This window comes from Condylura cristata, unplaced genomic scaffold (assembly GCF_000260355.1).
Source record: "Condylura cristata isolate star-nosed mole 26May11 unplaced genomic scaffold, ConCri1.0 scaffold00015, whole genome shotgun sequence".
Classification (NCBI taxonomy): Eukaryota; Metazoa; Chordata; class Mammalia; order Eulipotyphla; family Talpidae; genus Condylura; species Condylura cristata.
Genome location: NW_004567116.1, coordinates 39,778,939 through 39,802,015, shown reverse-complemented (window position 1 = coordinate 39,802,015; position 23,077 = coordinate 39,778,939). Strand labels below are relative to the sequence as shown.

General features: G+C 53.5%; 1 protein-coding gene across 4 annotated transcripts in view; it reads left to right on the top strand.

The window, feature by feature from the left end:
* Positions 1 to 23,077, top strand: part of GDPD5 (glycerophosphodiester phosphodiesterase domain containing 5) — an 82,958-nt gene that overhangs the window by 28,114 nt on the left and 31,767 nt on the right. For 3 of the 4 annotated variants that reach the window (XM_012725555.1, XM_012725553.1, XM_012725556.1), the window contains exons 2-3: positions 5,093 to 5,158; positions 16,908 to 17,084. In XM_012725555.1, the coding sequence (XP_012581009.1) occupies positions 16,968 to 17,084 (117 nt within the window). In that variant the 5' untranslated portion in view covers positions 5,093 to 5,158; positions 16,908 to 16,967. The remainder of the gene's footprint in view (positions 1 to 5,092; positions 5,159 to 16,907; positions 17,085 to 23,077) is intronic. The other variant, XM_012725554.1, reaches the window with a different exon arrangement.

Genomic DNA, 23,077 nt, shown 5'->3' with positions numbered 1-23,077 from the left:
AGGCAGCCCGGTTGCTGCTCAGGCTACCTGCCCAGGTGGCCAGAGCCCCACAAAGTGAGAGTGGTGGTGGGAAAGTGGATACAGGATGGAAACACAAATATAACAGCGGCCTGGTGGCGCATGGGGTTGAGTCTCAGCACTATCAAGCTATCTGAAGCACAAGTTGGATCCCCGGCCAGGGAGGTGACCCACATGGCGAGGCAGACCTCTCCTGTGTCGCCCGCTGCTCCCCTCAGCAGTGTATTTCAGTCAGTCCACCTGTTAATAAACATGCCCCATTTTGTCTCTGGTGAACCCTTTCCTCACCACTCCCCTTCCCCCAAACTCCTGCACCTCTGGCCTATTCTCCACCTCTTATATGTGTAACATAAATAAATCTTTTTTTAAAAAAATACAAACATAAGCCAATGTCATTTTGTAAGTTTATGAAGAATATAAAGCAGACCAAGAAATTGTCATATAAAATAGATTGAGTTTCCCAGCTTGACAAATATCTTCCTAATGAAAAATTAAAATACTCATGCCAATTTATGGTTTTGTATGATGGAGACTGACAAAATATCCAGAAAGACTGCATTTAATTATTATTACACAGTGGGGTGCTTTGTTGGTGGGCTAGTAATGTTCAGATGAGTAATAAGACAATGTGTTTTTATTTATGTCATAAAATATATTTTATTTTCACTTTAACAAAATCATGAATTACATCGTTATAATCAGGAGTTACAGGGACCTCCCTAGTGGCAAAGGGGTTAAGTCTCAGCACTATGAAGCTATTGGCACCCACTGCAGCAGGACTTGGATCCCCAGCCAGGGGGGTGACCCACATGGCATAGCAGACCTCTGCTGACCCACCTGCTGCTCCCCTCAGCAGTGTATTTCAGTGGATCTGCCTGTTCTGCTCCCCATTTTGTCTCTGGTGAAATCCTCTCATCCCCCCACCTCTAACCTGTACCCCAGTTCTTGTATACATAAATTAAATCTTTAAAAAAAAAAGGAATTACATCATTTGAAAATTGCTTCATCTAAAAGATCAAAAGTAAAGCACAGTTGTACTTTAGGTATATGGAATTTAAATGTATTTCTATCAAAAATGAAAATGAAAGTATTTGTAAAGAAAGCCCTACCTATTTTATATTTTCAAAAATTATTTTTATTCTGTGAAATTATAAATGAAAATCAAAATGATAGTTTCCATAATCAACATATTCAAGTTTTAAAGTAAAATTATTTAAGGAAAGGTGAAATACTAAATCAGATTTTGGAAGCATTTATAAAAATGAAAACAACGCACAATTCTGGTGTTGCGTGCCCATCTTGTTGCCAGTATGAAGAATTAGTATCACATTCCCTATTACATTCGAGTGATATGAATTGTTTAATATTGTAAGGCAGCTCCTCAGTGGCCGTGTGCATTTACTGTGAATACCACACTAATTCATGAGTACTTTTAGAACCACAAATTGAAACAGGGAGAAAAGCCAAAAAATAGGATGTTCAGCATTACTGGGAAACGGATATTTAGTTATGCAAGAAGCTATTATTGCACATTGCAGTCTCAGAGAAAGGGTGTGACAAGTTGAATTTGTCTGTGCCCCCAAAGGATCTTTCCACTTAGCCACCTCCCCCCCCCCACAATCAGGTCCCTCTCCCCATGGGCAACAGTGCCACCCACAGACCTTCATCTGGACAGAAACCCCTCCTTGTTCTTCAAGCTCAGGAAGTGGAGAAGTTTTGCTACAGGGCAGGGGCAGGAGCACCCCAGAACCCCCAAACCTGCCCATGCTAAATAGGTTCTGCCATCTGTCACATCAAGACAAAAACATACTCTAGTGCATAAGATTTTTTTTTTAATTTATGTATTTTTTCTTTATACATACAGAACTGGGATACAGGCCAGAGGTGCAGGGTGGTGAGAGACTTCACCAGAGACAGAGTGGGGAGCAGAACAGGCAGACTGACAAAGTACACTGCTGAGGGGAGCAGCGGGTGGGTCAGGAGAGGTCTGCCACACCATGTGGTCACCTCCGGGGCAGGCGGGGATCGAACTCATGCTGCAGTGGCTTCAGCTTCTTGGTGCAGTGCTTTAACCCGCTGCACCACCAGGAAGGGCCCAGGTGCATAAGATCTTTAATGGAAAGGAACTTTACTAGCGCTAGCGTGCAATATAGAGAAGACAAAGAATAAAGTCTCCAAAGCAAGCGCCCATCCCCTTCTGGGTCCATACCAGCAGGGTATTACCACTGAGGCCCAAAAGCCTGCCACAAGTCTAAGGCATCTTCTCGGGGGGACCCACAGGAAGGGGCAGAGGAGCACTGCCATTGTTGCCCTCCCCAGCCCTCCCCACGGGTCTCTCGCCGGCATCTGTTTCAGCCAGCCCAGGCCCTGGAAGCTCGCGCAGCTCCTCCACCTGCCTCTGCTGCTCTCCTCCTTGCTCTTGTCTTCCTTTGTTCTTCCCTGGTCTCCTTTCCAGCTTCTCCTCCCTGCTCAGCCCTTGCCTTCCTTGGATGGGGCAGGAAACCTGGAGCCTCCCCTTTTCCTGGGGACCGCCCTGTTACAGTGGAATTAGGGGGCCAATGTTTAGGACCGTGGGTTCGACGGATGGCATGTGACCGGACCCTGCATGCCTTCCCCTAGGGTGTTTACCAGTGAGCACGTGTCATGACGTGCCGGGGCAGTGGCTCTGCCCTGCAGCTAAGGGTGATTGAAGGGCGGCCTTGCCAGTGAGATCTCCACCGTGCACCTAAGGGCAGATTACTAACTGCTGGTGCTTGTGCTGCCAGGTGCTTGAACCTAGGAACATTTCCTTCATCTACTCATTAAAACCTATACCCACTTCTCCCAGTCCTTCACTGCCTTATAGGATACCAGGCCACAGCGGTTGATCGTGGTGCAACCCCACAGCCCTGCAGCTGAGGGAACTGAAGCCCTCGAGAGGCAACGATGCGCTTAAGTCCCACAGCAGCAAGGCCCCCGTGAGGGTCGCAGCACACTGGATGGGTAAAATCGGAATAGGTATTGCTCTGTCGCAGTGAGCGGTCTTTCCTTCATCGCTCTCACCTACCCCGAGCACCCGTGCAAGGCCCCGGCAAGATCCTTCAAGAAGGGGGTTTCTGCTCAAAGAGCCACTTCCTTTTTGGGGCTGAGCACTTCCTTTAAGTGACTCACAGACTCCCACTGGCCCTACACTAGGCAGCCAAGGTGGAGGTGGAGACAGACCGAGACCGGACTCTGCCTGAGACCCCAGCTGCGTAACCCTGAGTCTGAGCAGGCCAGAGGCAGAAGGCAGGGGTGGAGATGGAAGAGGATGCTAGAAGGTTCTCCCTGCCCAGCCTGGTTGGCAGGGCTCCAGGTGGGCATGGGGCAGCCTCCTCATCTACTCATCCCCTCATCCCCAGGCTGGTTTCCAGGGTGGCGGCTGCTGAGAGCAGAGCTGAGACCCCCCAGCTAGAATTTTCCTTGCAGCACAGCAAGGTCTGATGGAAAAAGCATTAACCTAGGAGTCATGGTCTTGAATTTCTGTCACCAACTTTCTGGTGACCCTGTCAGTTCTGTGCCCCTCTCTCTGAGCTCAACATATTCATGCTTGTCTCAGTAGGGAAGGCTTGCTGATAGTGACATGTTGTGGCAGCTTGGTACTGCAGAATTTTCGTGAAGATTTGGGTTTGAATTGTGGTTCTGCAAATCTCGAAACCTTGCGGGTTGTGTCAATCTCTCAGAGCCTTCATCGAAAACATTTTAATAATAGTCACCACTCTAAATGTTTTACAGACGTGAACCCTCAAGCCAACCCTATGTTGTAGGTTTTATTAATGTTGCTGCTGCTGCTGTTGTTTTGTACATCAAGAGATTGAGGCACAGAGGGATTAAGAAACTTGCCCAAAATCACACAGTAAGAGACATTATTGTAACTGAAGTTGTTGGACCCTGGTGCCCAAGCTGCTGCTCACACCGTGTGGTCCTGGGACCTGCAGCATCCACATCACCTGGGAGCTTGTCAAATGCAGACTTTTAGGTCCCAGCCAGTCAGACTGCATTTTAATAGGAGCTCCAGGTGATTTCTTTGCACACTGACATTTGAGAAACTCTGCTCTATTTACATTATTCCCATGTCACTTAGGCCTGAAGATCATTATGGGAGAGACAGGAAATAAGTGTGTTTGTAAACTGTAGAGGGAAGTGCATTGAGGGTGCTCTGGGAAATCGAGGGACTGGAGGCGGAGGGAGGCAGGGTTGGGGGTGGTCCAGGGGTCCACTTCTCTCAGTATCTGGATACCTTTACTGAGCTGTCTGTGAGCCCAGCTGTGCCCCTCTCAGTCCAATACTGAGTCTCAGCTACGTGCTTCTTGCCGGCGTGTGGCTCCAGGGTCCGACAGAGTAGGGAGAAATTTCTCACGTTGCCGTGGCCTTGGGTTGGAACAGGCCTGAGCTACCACTGCCCTGAGCCTCAGGGTACTGGAAGGCCTGGGGCCTCGCCCTGGGTCCTCCTCTGACTCCCTGGGTGACGAGGCCAGCCCTAACGAGGGGATCCCCCGCTGCGGCCTGCAGTTGGTCTAGAGCCTCTTCCATCTTCTCCTGCAGCCGAGGCTGCCTGCTGCCGGAGCTGGTGATGCGGGAGCTGGCGTGGGAGTCAGGAGTCAGCCACATAATTGCGGTACCCCAGATCCCGCCTCCAGCTCCCAGCCCTCCCTCAGTGGCTGCTTCAGAAGAGCAGCTGGTTTGGCCACCGTGGAGAAGTGGGTCCAGGCTGCAGGAAAGGGCACTCCAGGTTTCTCCCAGGGTGGCTGTGCCAGGACCACATTTCTGTGGGCCCTGAGGGGGAGCAGGTTTACTGGGCTTGGGGTGAGGCTGGTTTGCGGGCAGCTCATCTGGGAATGGGATGACATGTGTGGGGTCTCGGGGCCCAAGACTGGGTCCTGTGTGGCTCCTTGGCTTGCACACCAGCAGGGAGGCCCCTCCAGGACAGGGACTGAGGGGCCCCACCCCTGGTTCACACAGCAGCACAGGTGGGCTCTCACTACGGGTCTGGTGGCAGGTAGTGGCGGGCTAGGCGCAAGAGCGATCTGACCGGGTGTGTCCCCTATTCCTTCAGCTCTCCTGGTGAAGTGACATCGCCTCTCGTGGACGGGACTTCCCTGGGGCCAGCTCACAGCCACAGGTACCTTCTTCCAGTGAAATAAGATAGGCGGGAGGGAGAAGGCGTTGGAGACAAGCTGCAGAGAGCCGCTCACTGGTTCTAAAACAATGTCCGCCTCTCAGATGAGAGGGGACCCTCCATTTGGCAACAAAAGGCAGGGGTTATGGTCCTGGTCCCATTTTCTGGGCAAAAGAAAAAAACCCTTAAACTCTGAGTAGAGTTGTCTTTTTTAGTGCAATATGCCAGGCACTTAACTAGGTACCTGGTATATATTAGCTCATTTTATCCTCACAATGTGAAGTTGGAGCTATTGTTATCCCCACTTTTTAGCTAAGGAGGTACAAATGTGTTAAGGAGACCACTGGGCTTCAGATCCAGGCAGGCTGACTCTGAGCGCACGTTCTCGGCCCTGGGATTTACTGCCTCCCCAGAGCCAAGTATTAAGCTGAGTTTCCTTGACCTTCAATTTGGGAATTTAATGGGCTCCATTTCCAGGGAAGATTTGTACTTTAGGAGAAAATCCTAGAGAAAGTGAAGCTTAAGCCAAAGGAATGAATGGTAAATGGTGGAGTTGGTGGCATTGATTTATGGAATCCCAGCCAACTTCTGGAACTTTCTTCCTCAGCATTTGAGTGACGCCAGTTTTCTTTGGTCACAGAAAGGAAACCCAGAGACTTGAAAGACGGCAGGAAAGTGCAGCCCCAGGTTTGCAGCCGGGCCTGGGAGGTGAGGCGCTAACGGGTGAGGAGGAGCGCAGAAGGGTAGGGTTGAAACCAGTTCCCAGTACCAAATCTGAGCTCATCTGAGACCAGACAGGAACAGGGATGTGCAGATACAGACGTCTAAGAAAAAACTGGGGGAGGAAACAGCTGAGACTTTTTTTAGTAACTTGATTTTTTTTGTCATTTGGGAGAAAACTGATTATTATTCACCAGCAGAATTGGGACCAGCTCAGAAGCGGCTCTGCAGTTGTGTGGTTTAAGAAGCACTCGCCGGTTACTTCTTCCCTTCCTCTGCACTTTAGCTAGCTTTTCTGATTGCCAAGTGGTTCTCCTGGGTGCCAGACCTGAGGCCGGGCCAGAGGCCCTGCTTGGGAACTACTCTAGCAGGACAGGCCCGGGGAGTCTCGTGTCCCCCACGACCGGTTACAGGGTCACACGCACTGTGGCCTTCAGCAACGCTTGCCCACGTGGGCCAGAAGTCTCCGCCCGGGGAAGCTCTCAGCCCGGTGGGCAAGGCAGCCAGTGAAGGGTGTGATTATCATCCGCAGAGGCCTGTGATCACGTCTCCAGGGCTCTGCCAGCTGCAGTGAGCATAAAGGGAGGAGGCAGTGAGCCTGTGGGGACGTCGGACCAGGTATAGCACAGGGTCCCTCTGTTAAGATGGATGGGGTTGGGGTTGGGGTTTGCGGGCCGTGGTGGGGTTTCCTGGCCGAGGACCCAGCATGAGCACAGGCATGGAGGTGCAAAGGCTGGTGCACAGGCACCAGAGAACAGCCTGAGAAAGGGGTGGGGGGAGGGGAGGCTAGACAGGTAGGTGTGAGGGGAAGGAAGCCAGAGGAAGATTCCTTAAATGGCGGGACATCTTCCTCTTCCCATCCCCAGGGCCTGTTTGGGAAGCCTGTTTGTATAATAACTCCGCTGTTTTACATAAATAAATAAAATAAATCCTTGCTTTCCATTCCCCCAGGGGGCAAAAACTGGGCAGAGACAAGTTTGCTCAGCAAAGTCTCTGCCAGACTCAGCTTCCGCCTCCTCCCATTCAGATGCTCCCCCGCTTCCCTGGGACCCGGGCAGCGGCATTGGAAAAAGTCAGCCTGGGCCCTGTGACTGAATCACTGGGCTCTTGGGAGGGGACGGGTGGGCGGCAACCCAGGATGAGAGGTGGGTGGAAGCCTTCTCTCACCAGGCCCTGGGCTGGCCCTGAGGCCCAGCTGGGCGGGCAGCGGGGGCCAGCAGGTGGTTCTCAGGAAGGCCTTCACAGGGTCCTCGCTTCAAGAGGAAACCCTGAGCCCTGCAGGGAGGGAGGGGCCGTCTGGGAGGCAAGCCTAAGCAGGCCGCCCTGCCGGGGAACCACACTAGAAGCTGTACAGAGCCGGCCAGGGTTCTGCATGGTGAGGGGGCTGGAAGCAGTGAGTCCAGGTCTGTTTTGATGCCGACCTGGAAGACTTTAACCGTCTGAAATCCAGGGTAATTCTGCAATCCGGGTTGGACTATGCCCAGACTCCATGACTGTGTGAAGCAGTGGGTGAGGCGATTCTCTAACTCAGGTTTGGAGCGTTTGCAGCAGAGATTCAAGTTCTAGGATACCAAACTCTGCTCTCTGGGCAAGGCCTGGTCATCTCTGGTTGCTCAGCCCACGTTGAATAAGCAGACCCGTAGAGAGATTCAGGCAGGCCCTTTCTGTGCCAAAGGAACCCAAGCCCCTGGGCAAGGTTCTGAAGCCTGCCTCCTGTCCAGCCTGTGGCCCCAAACATGTCCCCAATACGAGGGTGTGTTCCCAAGGGCCTTCCCAGAGGACATGGCTCAGCGGACCTATTCTGGGCTCCACCAGCTGCCGTCTCCTCATCTGTGAACTGGGGATCTGAGGATCTGGCCCCTACCTGTGGGGTTGCTGTGATGCTTCCTTGAGGTGATGTGCGAATTGGAGGCTCCTTGTGGACTATAAGGCACCGCTCTTGAGGGCCCAGCCGCCATCGCTGCATAAGGTCACGCCCTTGGAGGGAAGGTCCCTGTTTGCTTCTCTGGGGAGCTCTCTCAGCTTCCCGCATTCCTGGCCCACAGTGGAGGCTTCTTTACACTCCGTAAGCCTCCTATTCAGGGCTGTGTGTCCCAGAGGTGCCAGCCCTTCCTGCAGGAGAAGCAGAGAGCAGGCAGCGGGCAGCAGCACTGGAGAACCCTTGGCGGGTGAAGTGAGCCTGTGGGGAGGTTTCTCTAGAGCAAGAGGCATCAGGCATCTCTGGGGACACAGTGTTGGGTAAACAGGAGCCTGGCATCACCGTGGAAAGAGATTAATAATGACCCTAATTATGGTGATTGATTCTTTGCGGGTTCCTGCCGAGACCCTGCCACTGACTAGCTTTCCCCAAAGAATGAGTCAGTGATGGGGCCTGGGGACACTGGCCCACCTTTGTCCTTTTTCCTCCGAGGCCTGCCTCCTGCCACCTCGTTCCCCGGAGTCTCTCTGCAGGCAGCTGCCTCAGCTCCAGGCTTCCTTCCTGCCCCAGGCCTGCTACCTTCTTTGCTGATTTCCTTAGAATCTAAGCACTTCTCTGAGGCCAGAGAAGCGGAGAAGGACTCCACCTGGCCACGCAGTGAGACTGGCAGCCCTAGCTGCAGTTTCAGCCACCTGCTGGGCCGAGGGGAGGGACCTAAATCTGAGCACCAGGTCTTGGTTGGCTCGGTGTGGTTCTTTGCTTTGGGGTGGGCTGGGGGCGGTACCTTGGGGCCTCCCCTGCTGCCCCCAGGGCTCAGAGGGTGGGGAGCAATCAGATCCCAATACCCCCACCTGGTTGAACCCTCAAGGGCCTTCACCTGCTGGCCAAAGCCTGGGGTGCTCTTGGCATTGCAAGAGGTGCTGCCCACCCCTGCCCTGCTGGCTCCTTGCCCAGGGGCCCCTTCTGCCCCCACTTTGTGCTACAAATCCTCCCTTATTGCTGAATCCCACTTAGAGCTGCACTGTCTGGTAGCGGCCACAGTGACTGTGTGGCACCCCAGGAAACAGGTGCTCTTGACCCCAGGAAACACCCTGACCCTGTGGGGGAGGCTTTCCTGGAGGAGGGGTAGAGGGACCTCAGAACTAGGGTGCTTGATGGGCATGCCTGCACGGAGAGTGGCAGATGGGCAGAGCTGTAAGAAAGGCCACAGGGAAGCCTGCCCTGGTGCCACAGTCATGCTCCTGAGCATTGCAGACAGCAGTCGTCAGGGCCCTGTGCCTTTGCTGTGCTGCTTGGGGCTCCCCTCAGTGAAGTCTAGAGTCATCACTGTGGCCACATCTAGGCCCGACAGCCTATACCTTGGTCCCTGTCAAAGATGGCAGAGGTGCCTGGGCAGGGGCATCGGGATGACCAGGCCTCTAACGTGTTCAGGCCATCCCACAGCTTTTATCGTATGTTAACTGCTCTGGTCTGTAGGTTCAGACTCCAGCCGTTAGTCCTGGGAGTACGGGGGCTCTCACTTCAAACCCAGAAGGCCTTGGGATTTGTCTATCTTGGTCCTCTCTGCTTTACTCCTAGGGTTGAGGAGGGAACAGGTAGTTAAAAGGTTTTAGAGACTGATGGGCCCTCCCTGCTGGTGCAGCAGGTTACAGCACAGCTCTATGAAGCAATCTGCAACTGCAGTATGAGTTCCATCCCCGGCCAGGGAGGGGATCCCCATGGCACAGCAGACCTCTCCTGGCCTGCCCGCTGCTCCCCTCAGCAGTGCATTTCAGTCAGTCTGCCTATTCTGTTCCCCCAGTGTCTCTGGTGAATCCTTTTACCCCTGCACCTCTGGCCTGTGCCCTAGTTCTTGTTTGCATAGGTAAATAAATCTTCAAAAAAAAAAAAAAAAAAAGGTTGGGCCCTCCCTGGTGTGCAGTGGGTTAAAGAAGCAGCACTATGAAGCTCTCTACAGCCCCTGCAGCATGAGTTCAATCCTCATCAGGGAGCTGACCCACATGGCGCGGCAGACCTCCTCTGACCCGCCTGCTGCTCCCCTCAGCAGTGCATTTCATTCAATCTGTCGGTTCTGTGCCCCACTCTGTCTCTGGTGAATCCTCTTACTCCCTGCACCTCTGGCCAGCTCTGTATATATAAATAAGTAAATCTTCAAAAAAAAAAAAGAGTTTAGCACCTGAGTCTCCATGGAGAGCATCCCGCGATGCAGGAAGGACAGCTAGGTCAGCGCACCGGCCTGCTGGTGGCGGTGCTCAGCCTGCCCAGGGATGGGCCAGGGCTGAGGCCCCGGGGGACAGCCAGGCCAAGACAGGGAGCGGTTTCCCTTCACATGTTTGTTCTGCCTTGCTCCCTGGATCAGGTCAAGGCTCTGCCTTCCTCAGGCTGAGCTCCGTGGGGGTTTGCTTTGCCTCCCTAGGCCGTTAGCCCCACTCCATGCCCGTTTCCCTGGTACCAACCAAAATATTGAATTTAGTCCTTTGATATGTAATTTGCAGTTACATAGACGCTGTGACTCTGTAGACTTCTGAGGCTGGGGCCACAGAAGGACTGGGCCTTCAGGTTAGTATCCCTGGGTTCAAGTCTTTCCTCTCCCACATTTAACTATTTGACCTTTGGTGAATCACTTAGTCTTTTGGACCTAGGTGAATCAAACTATGTATTTAATTGGTAGACTTTATTTTTTTTAAAGATTTATTTATGTATGCTTTCAGAGCTGGGCACAGGCCAGAGGTGTGGTGGGTGAGAGGGTTCACCAGAGGCAGAGTGGGGACCAGAACAGGCCAACTGACAAAGTATACAGCTAAGGGGAGGAGCGGAAGGGTCAGGAGAGGTCTGCCGCGCCATGTGGGTCAGCTTCCTGGCCGGGGATTGAACTTGAGCTTCGGAGATCTTCATAATGCGGTGCTTTAACCCGTTGCGCAACCAGGAAGAGCCCCTGTCATGGGTTTCTTAGCATGTTTTTTGAGATACATGCATGCTGTGGCTTGTTCGTTTTTGTTACTGCCTTGTGTCCTTTTTATTTTTTTTTAAGATTTATTTATTTATTTGTGCATACAGAACTGGGGTACAGGCCAGAGGCTCAGGGGCAGCGAAAGACTTCACCAGAGACAGAGTGGGGAGCAGAACAGGCAGATCCACGAAGTACACTGCTGAGGGGAGCAGCGGGCGAGTCAGGAGAGGTCTGCCACGCCATGTGGTCACCTCCAGGGCAGGCGGGGATTGAACTCATGCGGAAGCGGCTTTAGCTTCTTAGTGCAGTGCTTTAGCCCGCTGCGCCACCAGGGAGGGCCATGCCTTGTGTCCTTTTATCTGTTACCCTGCCTAATTCCCATTTTTCAGATGGGTAAAGTAAGGCACAGACAGCTAATGATTTGTGCAAGATCACACATTAAGTCAATTGAAGACCAGACTGGATTCCAGGCACCGACCCCTGGCCTGAGACTCCCCTCTCAGGAAGGGCAGAGAGTCGCAGGGTAGTGAAGGCCTGGCAGGTATGGAGGAGAGAAGAGCAGAGAGATAGGTCAGGGGCCTTCTCTGGATGAGAGAGCGCCCTGGAAAGCTCGCCGTGTCCTAGGCCCGACTCCTGGAGGATCACAAAAGGAAGGCTGTCGGAAGGTCAGGCAGAAAACTGCCTGGACTAAGGAAGACCCCAGAACATCCAGATCCAGAGCTGAAAGCTTTCTCTTGCCCAGAGCCAGCAGGGGCTCCAGGCAGGGGGTTTCTTGGGAATTTGGCTGATATCAGCAGTGCTAGGAGATGACTTGAAGAAATCGATCCATCCTAAGTAATGTTATTAACCCCAGCAGGAAGAGGGTGGGGGAGAGCCCGGTCTCTGGAATCTTGTCCAACTGTGTCTCTGTTGCTGGAACTTTCAGGCCTCCTCAGAAGTACGGTCCAGGAAGCGTCTGCAGCCCCCTCTCTCACAGCTCTGTGTGGGTCACTGGAGGTGAGGGATTAACTCAGACTGTCCCCTAGGGAACAGGGACGAATGAGGCACATCCAGGGCTAGATCCCTCTAGCCAAATTTGAGGCTCAGCAGCGACTTCCTGGAGAAGGTAGCATCTGAACTGAGATTCAGAGGAGTGGAGGGTGTTTCGGGGCAGCGAGTGCTGGATGGTGAGGCTGGCGATGCTGGCAAATGCTGGCTGTTTGCCTGTTAGCGAAAGCTTGCTGTGGCTGCGCTTGGAGTGGAGGATATGGCATTGTAGGAGGCCAGAGGCTTCCCATGTGGAGAAACAAGACCCAGGCCAGGGCAGAAGTTGAGGGGGTGGTGAGGAAAGGGCCTGGGGGGATGTTGGAAGCGTGGGGTGAGTGGTGTGACTGGCAAGGAGGGGATGGTGAGCTGGGCCTGCAGGACCTAAGTCACAACCCTGGAGACTGCCAGGAGCCATTGCTGTCTATCAAGAGGCAGATTGGGGGGCCTTGGCCAGCCTGGTCACTGAAGCGGGGTGGGGGGCGTGGGGGGTGAAGAAATGGCCCCAGGAGAATGTGCAGAGGAAAGAGAAGAGAGCCCCGGATGTTATGAACAATAGGTACCCTCTGTCCCCACAATCATCTGGCCTCCTATGGAAATCAAGTAAAGAGCTGTTGGCCCATTTTACAGAAACCATAACTCAGGGAAGAGCCCTGAGTGCAGTAGGTGGCTGAGGTAAGATGAGTACAGGCCTCTTTCTACTGATCAGCCACTTCTTCCTGGGAAGATGGCGGGCGGGGAGATGTGGTGACCCTGCTAACAGGGGCCCTAATTGGGGAGTCACAGGCACTGTACGTGAGGGAGACCTGGCCCCTTGGAGGGCTGTGAATGTAGGGGTACCTTTGTGAGCACACACTCCTGCAGAAGTGGAGTTGAGCAAGTCTCTTCCGTGCCCACAGCACCCCTCCATCCCCCCACCCCCACCCCACACACAACCCAGTGGCAGTTGAACCAGGTGCGGCAATATCCCCCTCTCAGTCTGTCCCCCAAACCTGGACTTGAAAACCCCTGGCAGCTCCCCGTTGAGCTTCCCATTGTCCATGTGCCTCCTTAGGGAGCCACCAAAACAGGCTGCCCCAGACAGTGCCCGAGTCTGTGACCTCTGTCCTGAAGTTACCATTAGGTGGAGGGTGGGTAGGGTAGGGCATTAGGTAAAGTCCCAGAAGGGGAAGTGGTGGGTGAGCCTGAAGACCAAAGAGGGAAGCCATCCTGGCCCTCCCTTCTGGGTGTTAAGTGCCCACAGCCTTGCTTTACTCCAACCCTCCCACCCCCAAGCTGCTCTTAATATTGGCTCCTGGCTACTGTTGTCCGGTGGTTACTGGAGTCAACAAACCTTCCCCGTAAACCTTCCCTCTGCCTTGGTCAGGCGGTAAGCATGTCAGGCTTGGCCTGTTGGTGTCCGTACAATTGTAACAGGGTGGTCCCTAGGAAAAGAGAAAGTACCAGGTTCCCTGCCCCACCCAGAAGGAGGGTGGAGCTGAGCAGAGAAAAAGGAGAGAAGAGAAGGGAGAAGAGAATGAAGCTGGATGGAGAACGAGGAGGAGCCCTGAGGAAGCCACATGGAGCAGCAAGCATGTGATGAAGAAACTGTGCTTGTTTCCTGACCCTGGACTGGTTAAGGCAGATGTGGGTGAGATACCTGTAGGGAGGTGACTATGGCAGTATTTATATTGATTTTGATTTTGCTCTTTTCCTCCCAGATTTGTCTGGCCATTTCTGACCCTTTCCCATGGGTCCCGGCCAGAAGGTGCTTTAGTCTTGTGGCAGCTTTCAGGCCTTGCTTTGGGCCAATTCCTTTGGGGTTGACTTTTGCCCATGAGGGGATGGGTCACTTCAGGTGTTTGATTTAGAAAATATATTCTTTGTCTGCTGTGTTGTATGCTCACTGTATTAAAGTCCCTTTTCATTAAAGTTTTATATGTTTTGTCTTGTTGCGGCGGATGGCAGAACCCACTTAGAGCAGGCAGGTTTGGGGCTTCAGGGGTGCCCCTCTCTCCCCCTGTCCTCTAACAGAATTGGGGTGCCCTATAACACAACTATTCAACATACAGTTACAGCAGCCACGGTAAGAAATAAACAAACAAGCAGGGCTGAATCTGTAACAGGGCAGGGAGAGGGGCACCCTTGAACCCCCAAACCTGCCTGCTCTAAATGGGTTCTGCCATCCAGCGCATCAAGAGAAAACATGTCAGACTTTAATGGAAAGGAACTTTAATACAGTGAGCATCAATACATAAGACAAAGAATATGATTTCTAAATCAAAGACCTGAAGTTGCCCATCCCCTCGTGGGCAAAAGTCAACCCAAACGGGATTGGTCCACAGCAAGGCCTGAAAGCCCGACACAAGCCTAAAGCACCTTCTGACTGGGACCTATAGCAAAGGGTCAGAAAAGGCCAAACAAGCTGGGAGGAAAATAGCACAATCAAAATCAGTATAAACACTGCCATAGTCACCCCCCCTCGGGGCTCTCACCCACATCTTTTTCACCCAGTCCACGACCAGAAGCAATCAAAGTTTCTTCGCATGTTTCTCTGTTCCACATGGCTTCCTCAGGTCTCCTTCCCCATCCTGCTTCCTTCTTCTTCAGATTCCTTCTCTTCTTTGCTCAGCTCCATCCTCCTGGGTGGGGAAGGGAACCTGGGACTTCCCCTGTTACAATTCCTATACAACTATGGAGGCTGAAATTGGACTCGTCTAATTTTCATGTGTTGCCACATAGTCTTGCTTTGTTTTTCCCCGCAACCATTAAAACATGTAAAAATTATTCTTAGCCTGCAGATTGTTCAAAAATAGGTGGCAAGGTTGAATCTGGCCCCTGTGTGCAGATCCCAGCCCCACCTCCACCCCGCAAGACAGAGCAAGGTCCTTGGAGCAAGTGTGCCTGAAGGCGACATCTGTCTTGCTGTGTGATCTTCAGCAAATGGCTAACTCTGTCGCTGCATCAGACTTCTCACCTGTAAAATAGGGGTGATAATGGTAATACTTTGGGACTGTAAGTTGGTACAGCTGCTTCGGAAAATGACTTTTGGCAGTTCTTCAGAAAGTTAAACATAGCGCTAACTCGTGATGCAGCAAGTTCATCCCAAAATATGGACACAAGAGAAATGAACACTTCACGTTCACACAGAAACTTGCTCACAGCAGCGTTTTCACAACAACCAAAATGCTACAGCCCAGATGTCCCTCACCTGATGAATGGGTCAATGGTCTGTGCACACAGGTGTGCGTTATTGAGCCATAAAAGGCAATGAGATCTTGATTCATGCCATACCAGGGGTAAAGCTGGAAACATGCAGTGAAAGCCGTAAGGACAGATCTTGTGCCCAGACGGTCCACCTGGGTCTCTGCAGGTGTCTCTTTTCATAAACCTTTCCCCTTTGCAGCCCACTTGTGCTGCGCAAGCATCCGTTTTTCCTTTCCTTTTTAATACAATGAGCCTACCCTTTGCCGGGGGTGGGGGGAGCCAGAAAGGCCATATTTTATGACCCCATATGCAAGGTCAAGAATGGGTAAATCCTTGTTGATAGAAAGTAGATTAGTGGTTGCCAGGGCCTGGAGTGGATTTGGGGGTGAAGTGGGGGTGGAATCTACTAGGGGGCAAGTTTGGCCGCTAAAGGACAAGGCACTTTTCCTTGGGATGATGAAGATGCTTTAGCATTAGATGATGATGATGGTTCTACAACTTTATGATCATACTGACCAATTTAATACACTAGATACTGAATTGTGTACTTTAAACCACTGCATTTTATGGTATGTTAATTATATTGCAAGTAAAATTAGTGCTAATACTTAGCTCACAGGGTCGCTGATGGAGGTAGAGCATGCACAGGGCTTGGAACAGGGTCAGGTGCAGTGAGCCTGGTCTGTCCCTCCTGCGTCCTCAGGAGCCCTGGGAGGCTCTGAGTCTGTCCTTACATTGTCTCCAAGGGCCTAGGACAGGGCCGGTACAGAAAACGGAGCTTTGACATTTGAAAGTCTTACAGGCCAGGAGTTGAGTTATGGTTGTTTAGTTGATTCCTTGGACAAATCCTTTGAGGCTCTTAGCCCCAGGCTCCGCATCTGTAAAATGGGAGAGTAACAACAATGGCGTGAAGGCTCAGCTAATGCCCGACATCAGGGTATGTGAGGTGCCCAAAGCCCATACCCACCTGGCCACACTTGGCCTATGCTGGCTTCCAGTGACTTCCCAGGTATCAGGCATCTCCCAGGTAACAGGCAAGCCTGGGGCACTTGCTTCTGCCGGCAGGCACTCTGCCCACAAGACAGCTCCTGTTGTTCCACCAGACCCATGCTGGCACCTCCCTGAGCCTGAAGGGTTAAACACTCTGGGGCACTAAAGTGGATTCCCAGATTGACCACATCCAGAAATGTGACCGCAACAAAGCCCGCCTCTTTCCCTTTCTGAGCCTCAGTTTGTCCAGCTGTCAAATGGGTTTAGGACACAGTCCCTACCACTCTGGGTGCTTGTGATGTTTCAGTGGAGCAACAGATGTAAGCGTTCACACCTTGCTGGGGTGAGCTTACATTTTGAGTGTTTAATGCATGCAACTTTTTGGATGATTTATTGTGAAAGTCTGCTATGGGCTAAGCACTGGTTCAGTTAGTGGAGATACAGAGAATAAAACAGACAAAAGCAAAACTTACTTTATAGTGGGGTAGGCAGAGAAGAGGTGAAAAAGTAAATTATATTTGAGAACATGATAACAGAAAATAAAACTGAGGAGGGCTAAAGGGGGTGGGGGAAGGGACTGCAATTTTATAAAAGCGATTTCAAAGTCTGGTTGAGAAAAGGCACTTGGAGACCAGAGGAAGAGAGAGAAGGTGGGAACCCCGTGGGGTTCTGAGGGGAGAGTGTTCCAGGCCGAGGAAGTGGTGGTGTGCTGGTGGGCATGACTGCAGGGGATGACGCATGGGACGGTGGCAGGGAACAGCCCTGGGGGGCTGCCAGGGATGACTCTGACTCCTGCAGAGACAGGGGTCCTGGCAGGGCACTGGCGGAGGCTGAGAGTCCTGCCATGTGGAGCTCCAGACCCCATCAGCCCCGCTAGCGAAGGGGCGCTTGCACCCTGCTGAGCCGTGATGACTTCTGCTGTGACGGGGTTGACCTGCCTGATCGTCCTCTGTTTCCTCCCGCAGGACCAGCAAGGGGCCTCCATGGGCGCCTGAGGGCCAGGCGCCAGGGCAGCGGGCACGAGCATGGTGAGACACCAGCCCCTGCAGTACTACGAGCCGCAGCTCTGCCTGTCCTGCCTCACGGGCATCTACGGCTGCCGCTGGAAACGCTACCAGCGCTCCCACGACGACACCACACCGGTGAGCACACCGGGAGGAGGTCCCGGGGAGCCTGGGGGGCCTAGGACCTCGGGGGAGCAACCGGGACATCAGTTATCCTGTGGGTGTCAGTTTCTCCTTCTGTGAAATGGTCCCCTAGTAAGCCCTGAGTCCACCTGCTGAGGTGGGCGGGGCTGCCTGTCATGGATGGAAGTGGTCATTATGACCCCTGTGATGGGTGGGGCTGAGCCCTGTGGTAGGACGGGTGTTTCAGGGGGAAGGGTTTACCCCAAGGAGAGCAGGGGTTCTCAGCTTCCTGGCGGAGCAGGATGGGCAGGCAGGCAGGGGGTGGCTGGTGGGGAGGGTAGGAAGGTGCTCCTGAGGGCTGGCGGGGCCGTGTCCTGGCACTGGGACCTGGTCACCTGAACCACGGGCCTGCCAGGGCCGGCAGTGGGTGCTCCGGGGGATAAAGAAAGCTCCTTCAGTGCCCTGCTCCCTGGCACTATCCCTGAGGCACTATCAGCCTGCGGATCTAGTTTCTTCTCTGAAGGAATCCAATCCTTCAGGAGGGAACAGCAGGAGATAAATGGTATTTATGAATAGCTTTGCTTCTGGAAAACAACAACTTACCTCCTCCTTCCTGCTTGCCCGAACAAAGAAGCCAGCCTCCAGCCACCCTCGGTGGGTCCCAGACAGGCTAGAGTGGCCGCAGGCGAGAGTGGCTCAGGTCAGAGGCCAGTGTCGCTGGCGGCTTGGGTGGGGAGGGCAGGGAGCTGACCTGCAGCCCGCTTGTTCCTTCTCTGCCAGTGCTAGTGAGGGGGCAGAGTGCTAGACTGAGTCAGGAGCTCCGGTTTGTGACCCCCAAAAGGTGAGAAGCAGGGATCACCGGGTGGGCGCCAGTCCCTCTCATTGCCCTGACCGCACATCCAGCATGGAGGCGGCCATATGCCGGGCTGAGGTGAGGGAGGGACAGGGGCCTGCCCAGGGTCACGGAGCAGGCCCCTGGCAGCCCCGTCTCCACGCAGGCCTCTCCAGGGAACCCTGTTTCAGGCCGTGCCCTCTTACGTAGAACTAAGACTCTCCCACCATGGCGCAGGGCATGCGATCTGGAGTCAGGTGCACTTCAAGTTCAAATTGTGCCTCTTGTACTTGAACCTACTTGAGCTTCCTCACCTGTGAAGTAACACGCTGCTCTCAAGGAGCTGCTGGGCGGATGGCATACACGGACAGCATGAGGGGCCCAGAGCTGTGTTAGCGCTGACGGCCACCTGGACACGTCCCTCTGACGCCGAGCGCCTGCCTCTCCATCTCTGAAATGGAAGAGGAGCTGAGTTAAGACCTCAGACTACCAGAGCCCTCTGCATTGCTCCCAGCAGCACTCTCCCCCCAGAAGCCCGGGGCAGGCAGCCGGGCTTTCCTCTGGTCGAGAAAGAGCTCAACTGTCCACTGGCACCACGTGTCTCGTGCCCGGTGCTGTGCTGTACTGAGCCAGCGTCCCCCAGCAAACCCAAGAGCTTAACGTTGTCACCGCCGTTTGACACAGGGAAGCAGCAGCCAGGACAGAGTGACGGCTCCAGGTGTCACAGCCGTCCAAGGTGCTGGGTAGACAGAAATCTCCTGGTGGGGCTGGGGTGGAGAGTGGATTCAGCGAGCTGAGGGAGAAGGCAGCCTGAGCCCCCAAGCACGAAGCCCCTTGGCCTTCAGAGATGCTGGAGGAAGGCCTGTGTCCCAGAATCTCACACACCTCGCTGGCCCAGAGATGGCCAGCTGTCGGCCATGGCATGAGAAAGGGATGGGTCTCGACTGTGGTCATCGCATGGTTCGGGTGGGCGGAGTGCTGGACCAAGGCCCGTTTTGAGCTGACCAGAGTTAAGAGTAGAGCAGGCTCTGCAAATACCAAGGTCTGGGGTGCCAGGTGGGGCCAGGGGGTCCCAGTCAGCTTGACTGGGAGAGGAGAGAGGCGTTTGCAACAGTTCCGGGTGGCAGGGCCAGCACAAAAGGGCTGAGTTCACCTCAGGCAACTCCAGACTCCCAGCTGGGGGCACGTATCCTCCTCCACCCCCTTGAATCACTCACCCAATTCTGCTCCTGCTCCTCCTACTTCCTGGGTTCCTCAGTTTGCACCTCCTCTCTGGAGCTGTCTCTTCTCTCCCAGGCCCTCCTGAGACAGCAGGGTGCTGTGATGCGGGGGCTGGGCTCAGTGAACGGGACCAGCAGCAGAAGTTCCAGAGATTTCAGCGAGCCAACAGAGGCCCTGGCGTGAGCCCTGGGAGCCGGGTTGGGTAGCATGAGCGGAGGCCCCAGCTGGAGGAAGGGGTCCTACTTTGGACTAGGCTTCTTCTCATCCTCCTTCTCTCCCTGGGCAGTGCCCCCCTCCTCTTTACCCAGGCACTGCCTTCCTTTGGATCCTTGGGGGCGCCACCATGTACTTCTGAACGCAGAGAAGCTTGGGGTCAAGGACCCCTGGAAGCCAGATCTCTTGGGGCCTCATCCGTGGAATGGGTGACAGAGTCACAGAGCAGCACCCCTCATCCTCTGGCTGGAAACAGAGTGTAATAGTTAGCATTTGTTGAGTGCCTACTGTATGCAGGAGAATGTGGCTTACATATTAATTGTTACATTACCCCTGCAGGCACGTTAAATGCACTGTTTACAGTCTGTTTACAGCAACAACTCAGGGAGATAGGGTGTGGAAACTCTGTGTGTGTGTGTGTGTGTGTGTGTGTGTGTGTGTGTGTGTGTGTGTGAGAGAGAGAGAGAGAGAGAGAGAGAGAGAGAACAAGAACTTGAAGGAGGGAGAACAAGGAGACTGAGGTGAGGAGAAAGAGCACTGGGTCCAGGAGCCACTGGAGCAAGGTTGAGAGTATCTTGAGTGTCAGACTAGGATTCTTGTGTCGCCCTGGTGAAGCTCTGGCCTCGCAGGGTGGGAGTGGACCCTGAGAGGTGCAGGGGGGCAGAGAGGGAATGGAGCCCTTTTCTCTGTCCAAGCTGACCACCTTCCTGCCCGCCCTGCCTGACATCTTCCCACCTCCTGCAAGCTCTGCCTCACAAGGTCGCCTCCCGCCAAGACACACTTAACCAATAAGGAAACAGGAAACTGAGGACCTGGCGGAGACAAGGACCTGTTCTCCTGCCCCCAGCTGCGGGACTGAGGAGCCTGGCTCACTGACAGCTAGGAAGGGAAGCAAAGCTTTCTATAACTGGGGTAATTAATTGGTTGTTGTCTGTGACTCATTACTCTAGTACTGCCAACGAGGACTTGGTAGGACAGAAGGCAGTTCGCAGGCCATCCCCACAGGGTCCTCTGAAGACTGTCTGTGGGAGGCGGTCTGCTCAAACCTGGCTCTCACGTAGGCCAGGTGCCCAGAGGAGCTTCCCAGCCCAATAAACTGGAAGAAACAACGACTGTCAACTCTCCTGCACTTTTAGAGTCCGATTTCCCATCTTGAAGAATTTTTTGTGACGTGATGTATTTTAAATTCTGTCTGTTGAGGTCATGTTCAATACAGCCCTGTATGTTTTAGAGGACATAGACTCGGACCGCTCCAACTGTATGTTGTCATCCCACTTCCACCACCACAGCCCTAATAATCCACCAAAAATAGTTGTTTTCTTTATGGTGGAAAATTTATATTTAGAATTAGCCAGCTGGGCTCGGCTTAGAAAATTCCAATTTTGTTGGCAACATCTGAGCGGCGTCCGGAGCCAGTGGAACGTACGCCTTCTTCCCTGCATCAGGTCCCACCAGGGTGTTGACCTTGGCCATGTCAATGTCGTAGAGCTTCGCAGCCTGTTTGGCCTGGTGCTTGTTGGCCTCGACATCCACAGTGGACACAGGCGTGTTGTTGACTTCTGTCTTCTTCATGGCTGACTCGGTGGTCTGCGGAAGGTGATGATGTGTAGTGGTCAAGCTTGTTTCTCCTGGCCGCCCCCACCCCCACCCCCGGCATATTTGGGTTACTTTCAGGTCTGCAGTATCTTGAACACCTGGAAGGCAGGTAATGTGCAAAACTTACGTTTTACGTTTTAAGTGGATGCCCTCAGCTCTGCTTTCTTGGCCATCAAAGGTTTTGCTTTGGCTTCAGTTTTGGGAGGGGCAGGGGCTTCCTTTTTTGCTTTCGGTACCATCTTTCAAAATTGTCCACTTTTGAAGGCCGTTTTAAGTTTGCGTGACCATGTCCATTTTGAAGATGGGGGTCCAGAAAGTGTGTCAAGCAAGCTTCGGAGTTGAAGGCATTGCCACTCTGGCCCCTGCTCGCACCCCCAACCCCTGTGTCCTGACCCTGTTCCACACCACTCTTGTCTGGAATGCACTGGTTACTTGTCCGGTCAGCAAACCTGTGCTGACACCTGCTATGGGCCTGAGGATCACAGGTATATCAGACCTGGAGGGGATTTTGAGGGGAACCCTAGGCTTGAGGGGCAGATAGGAATCCACACACCCAGACCACCTAGGGTGATCAGCAGAGGCCCAGGGAAACCCCAGGCACAAGAACTTGCCTGAGCTGGTGTCTGAAAAGTTATCCCGTGGGGCAGTGTTTAAAGTCAGGGAGTTTCAAGACATAGGAGTGTCTAGTATTTGGGAACGGAAAGCAATTAGGTCCCAATGTGACTGGTGTCAGGGCTGCGGTGGGGGAAGGCAGTCATGTTCCCAGTGGGCCCAAGCCTTGAGGCCATATTGGGGAGCCTGCACTCTGTCCCAGGCAGTGGACAGAGTCCCAGACTCTGCAAGGATCAGAGTAAGTCACAGAGGAAGCTCTGAGGGACCTGAAGTGAGGCTGAGGAGCACAGGGAGCCAGATGAGACAGGCTGAGGCCTCAGCCAGGGGGAAGAGGGATTCTAGAGACACCTCGAAGGTGTAATCAACAGACTGGCTGTGGAAGAGATTTTGGGTGATGACTCTCATCATCCCGTGATTTCCAGCCTGGCTGGATGAAGCAATTCCTGGAGACTGGAAGCCATCATGCTGCGCCCAGGGGCAGTGATGGAGCAAGGTAGGTAGAGGGTAGAGTGGTCTCAGCAGAGTCCAGGAATGGCACAGCAGGTAGGTGGAACCCAGACTTAATAAATCTCCCCGCCCAACCCCCTGTCTCCTGGGATGGCAGCCCCCTCTGGCCATGGCAGGAGACACCTGCTGCCGGGGACCTGCCTGAACTTCCCCTCCGCACCCTTCCGCTGCCTGGAGCCTGTGCTCAGGCCATCATTCTGCTTAGAATGTTTTTTCCTCCTTGTCTCTGGGTCATCGCAAATACCCATTCTTCTAAGAGGTACCTCCCTCCCCACCTCGAAGGCCTCCCCTTCCCTCTTCTGGGTCCAGCACCTTGGGCCTGTGATTTCTTTGTCGCTTGCTAGACTCTGGCTGTTTTGAGAACAGAGCCTGGGCCTCAGAGCAGGGGATTGGGCAAGGACCAGTAGGATGAGTGAGCAGGTGAGTTGAAGAACAAGTGAGGAAGCCAGTTAGGAAACGGGCCTGTGTCTTGCTGCCCAGGTGTGGTGAGGTGGGACTCCTGATAAGCTCTTGGATGTGGGGTGGTCTGTAGAAGGTGTGTGCATGCTGTATTCTGTCTGTGGCTGCCAGGGGAGGGTGTTGTTCAATCATGAGACCTCTCAAGCCACTAAGGTGCTGGGGTTGGGTACTGCCAGGGGGAAGGAAAGGGAGGTGAGTTTCCCAGCTGGTTCTGTACTTTCTTTTCTATTAACAGCAGGTGGGTTCGTGACAGGGATGTGGGGCAGGGATGTGTGGATCCCACTCAAGAATCAAGGCAGTCTCCCTGGGTGAAGTGGCCTTTGGGGTGTTATTGGGATGCAGGTGGTAACTGACCCCAGCCAGCACCTGGGCATTCTTGGCCACGGGAGCTGTGGCCTGGATTCACCATCCCCCTGCCCACCCCACCCCCACCCCCCAGTCAGTGATTCACTGTGTGACTTTAGGCAAGATCAGACCCTCGCTGGACCTCGGCTTGCTTGTGGGTCAGATGGAGGTATAAATCTATGTTGCAAGGGTTCAGTTATATAACAGACACTGTGCAAGACCA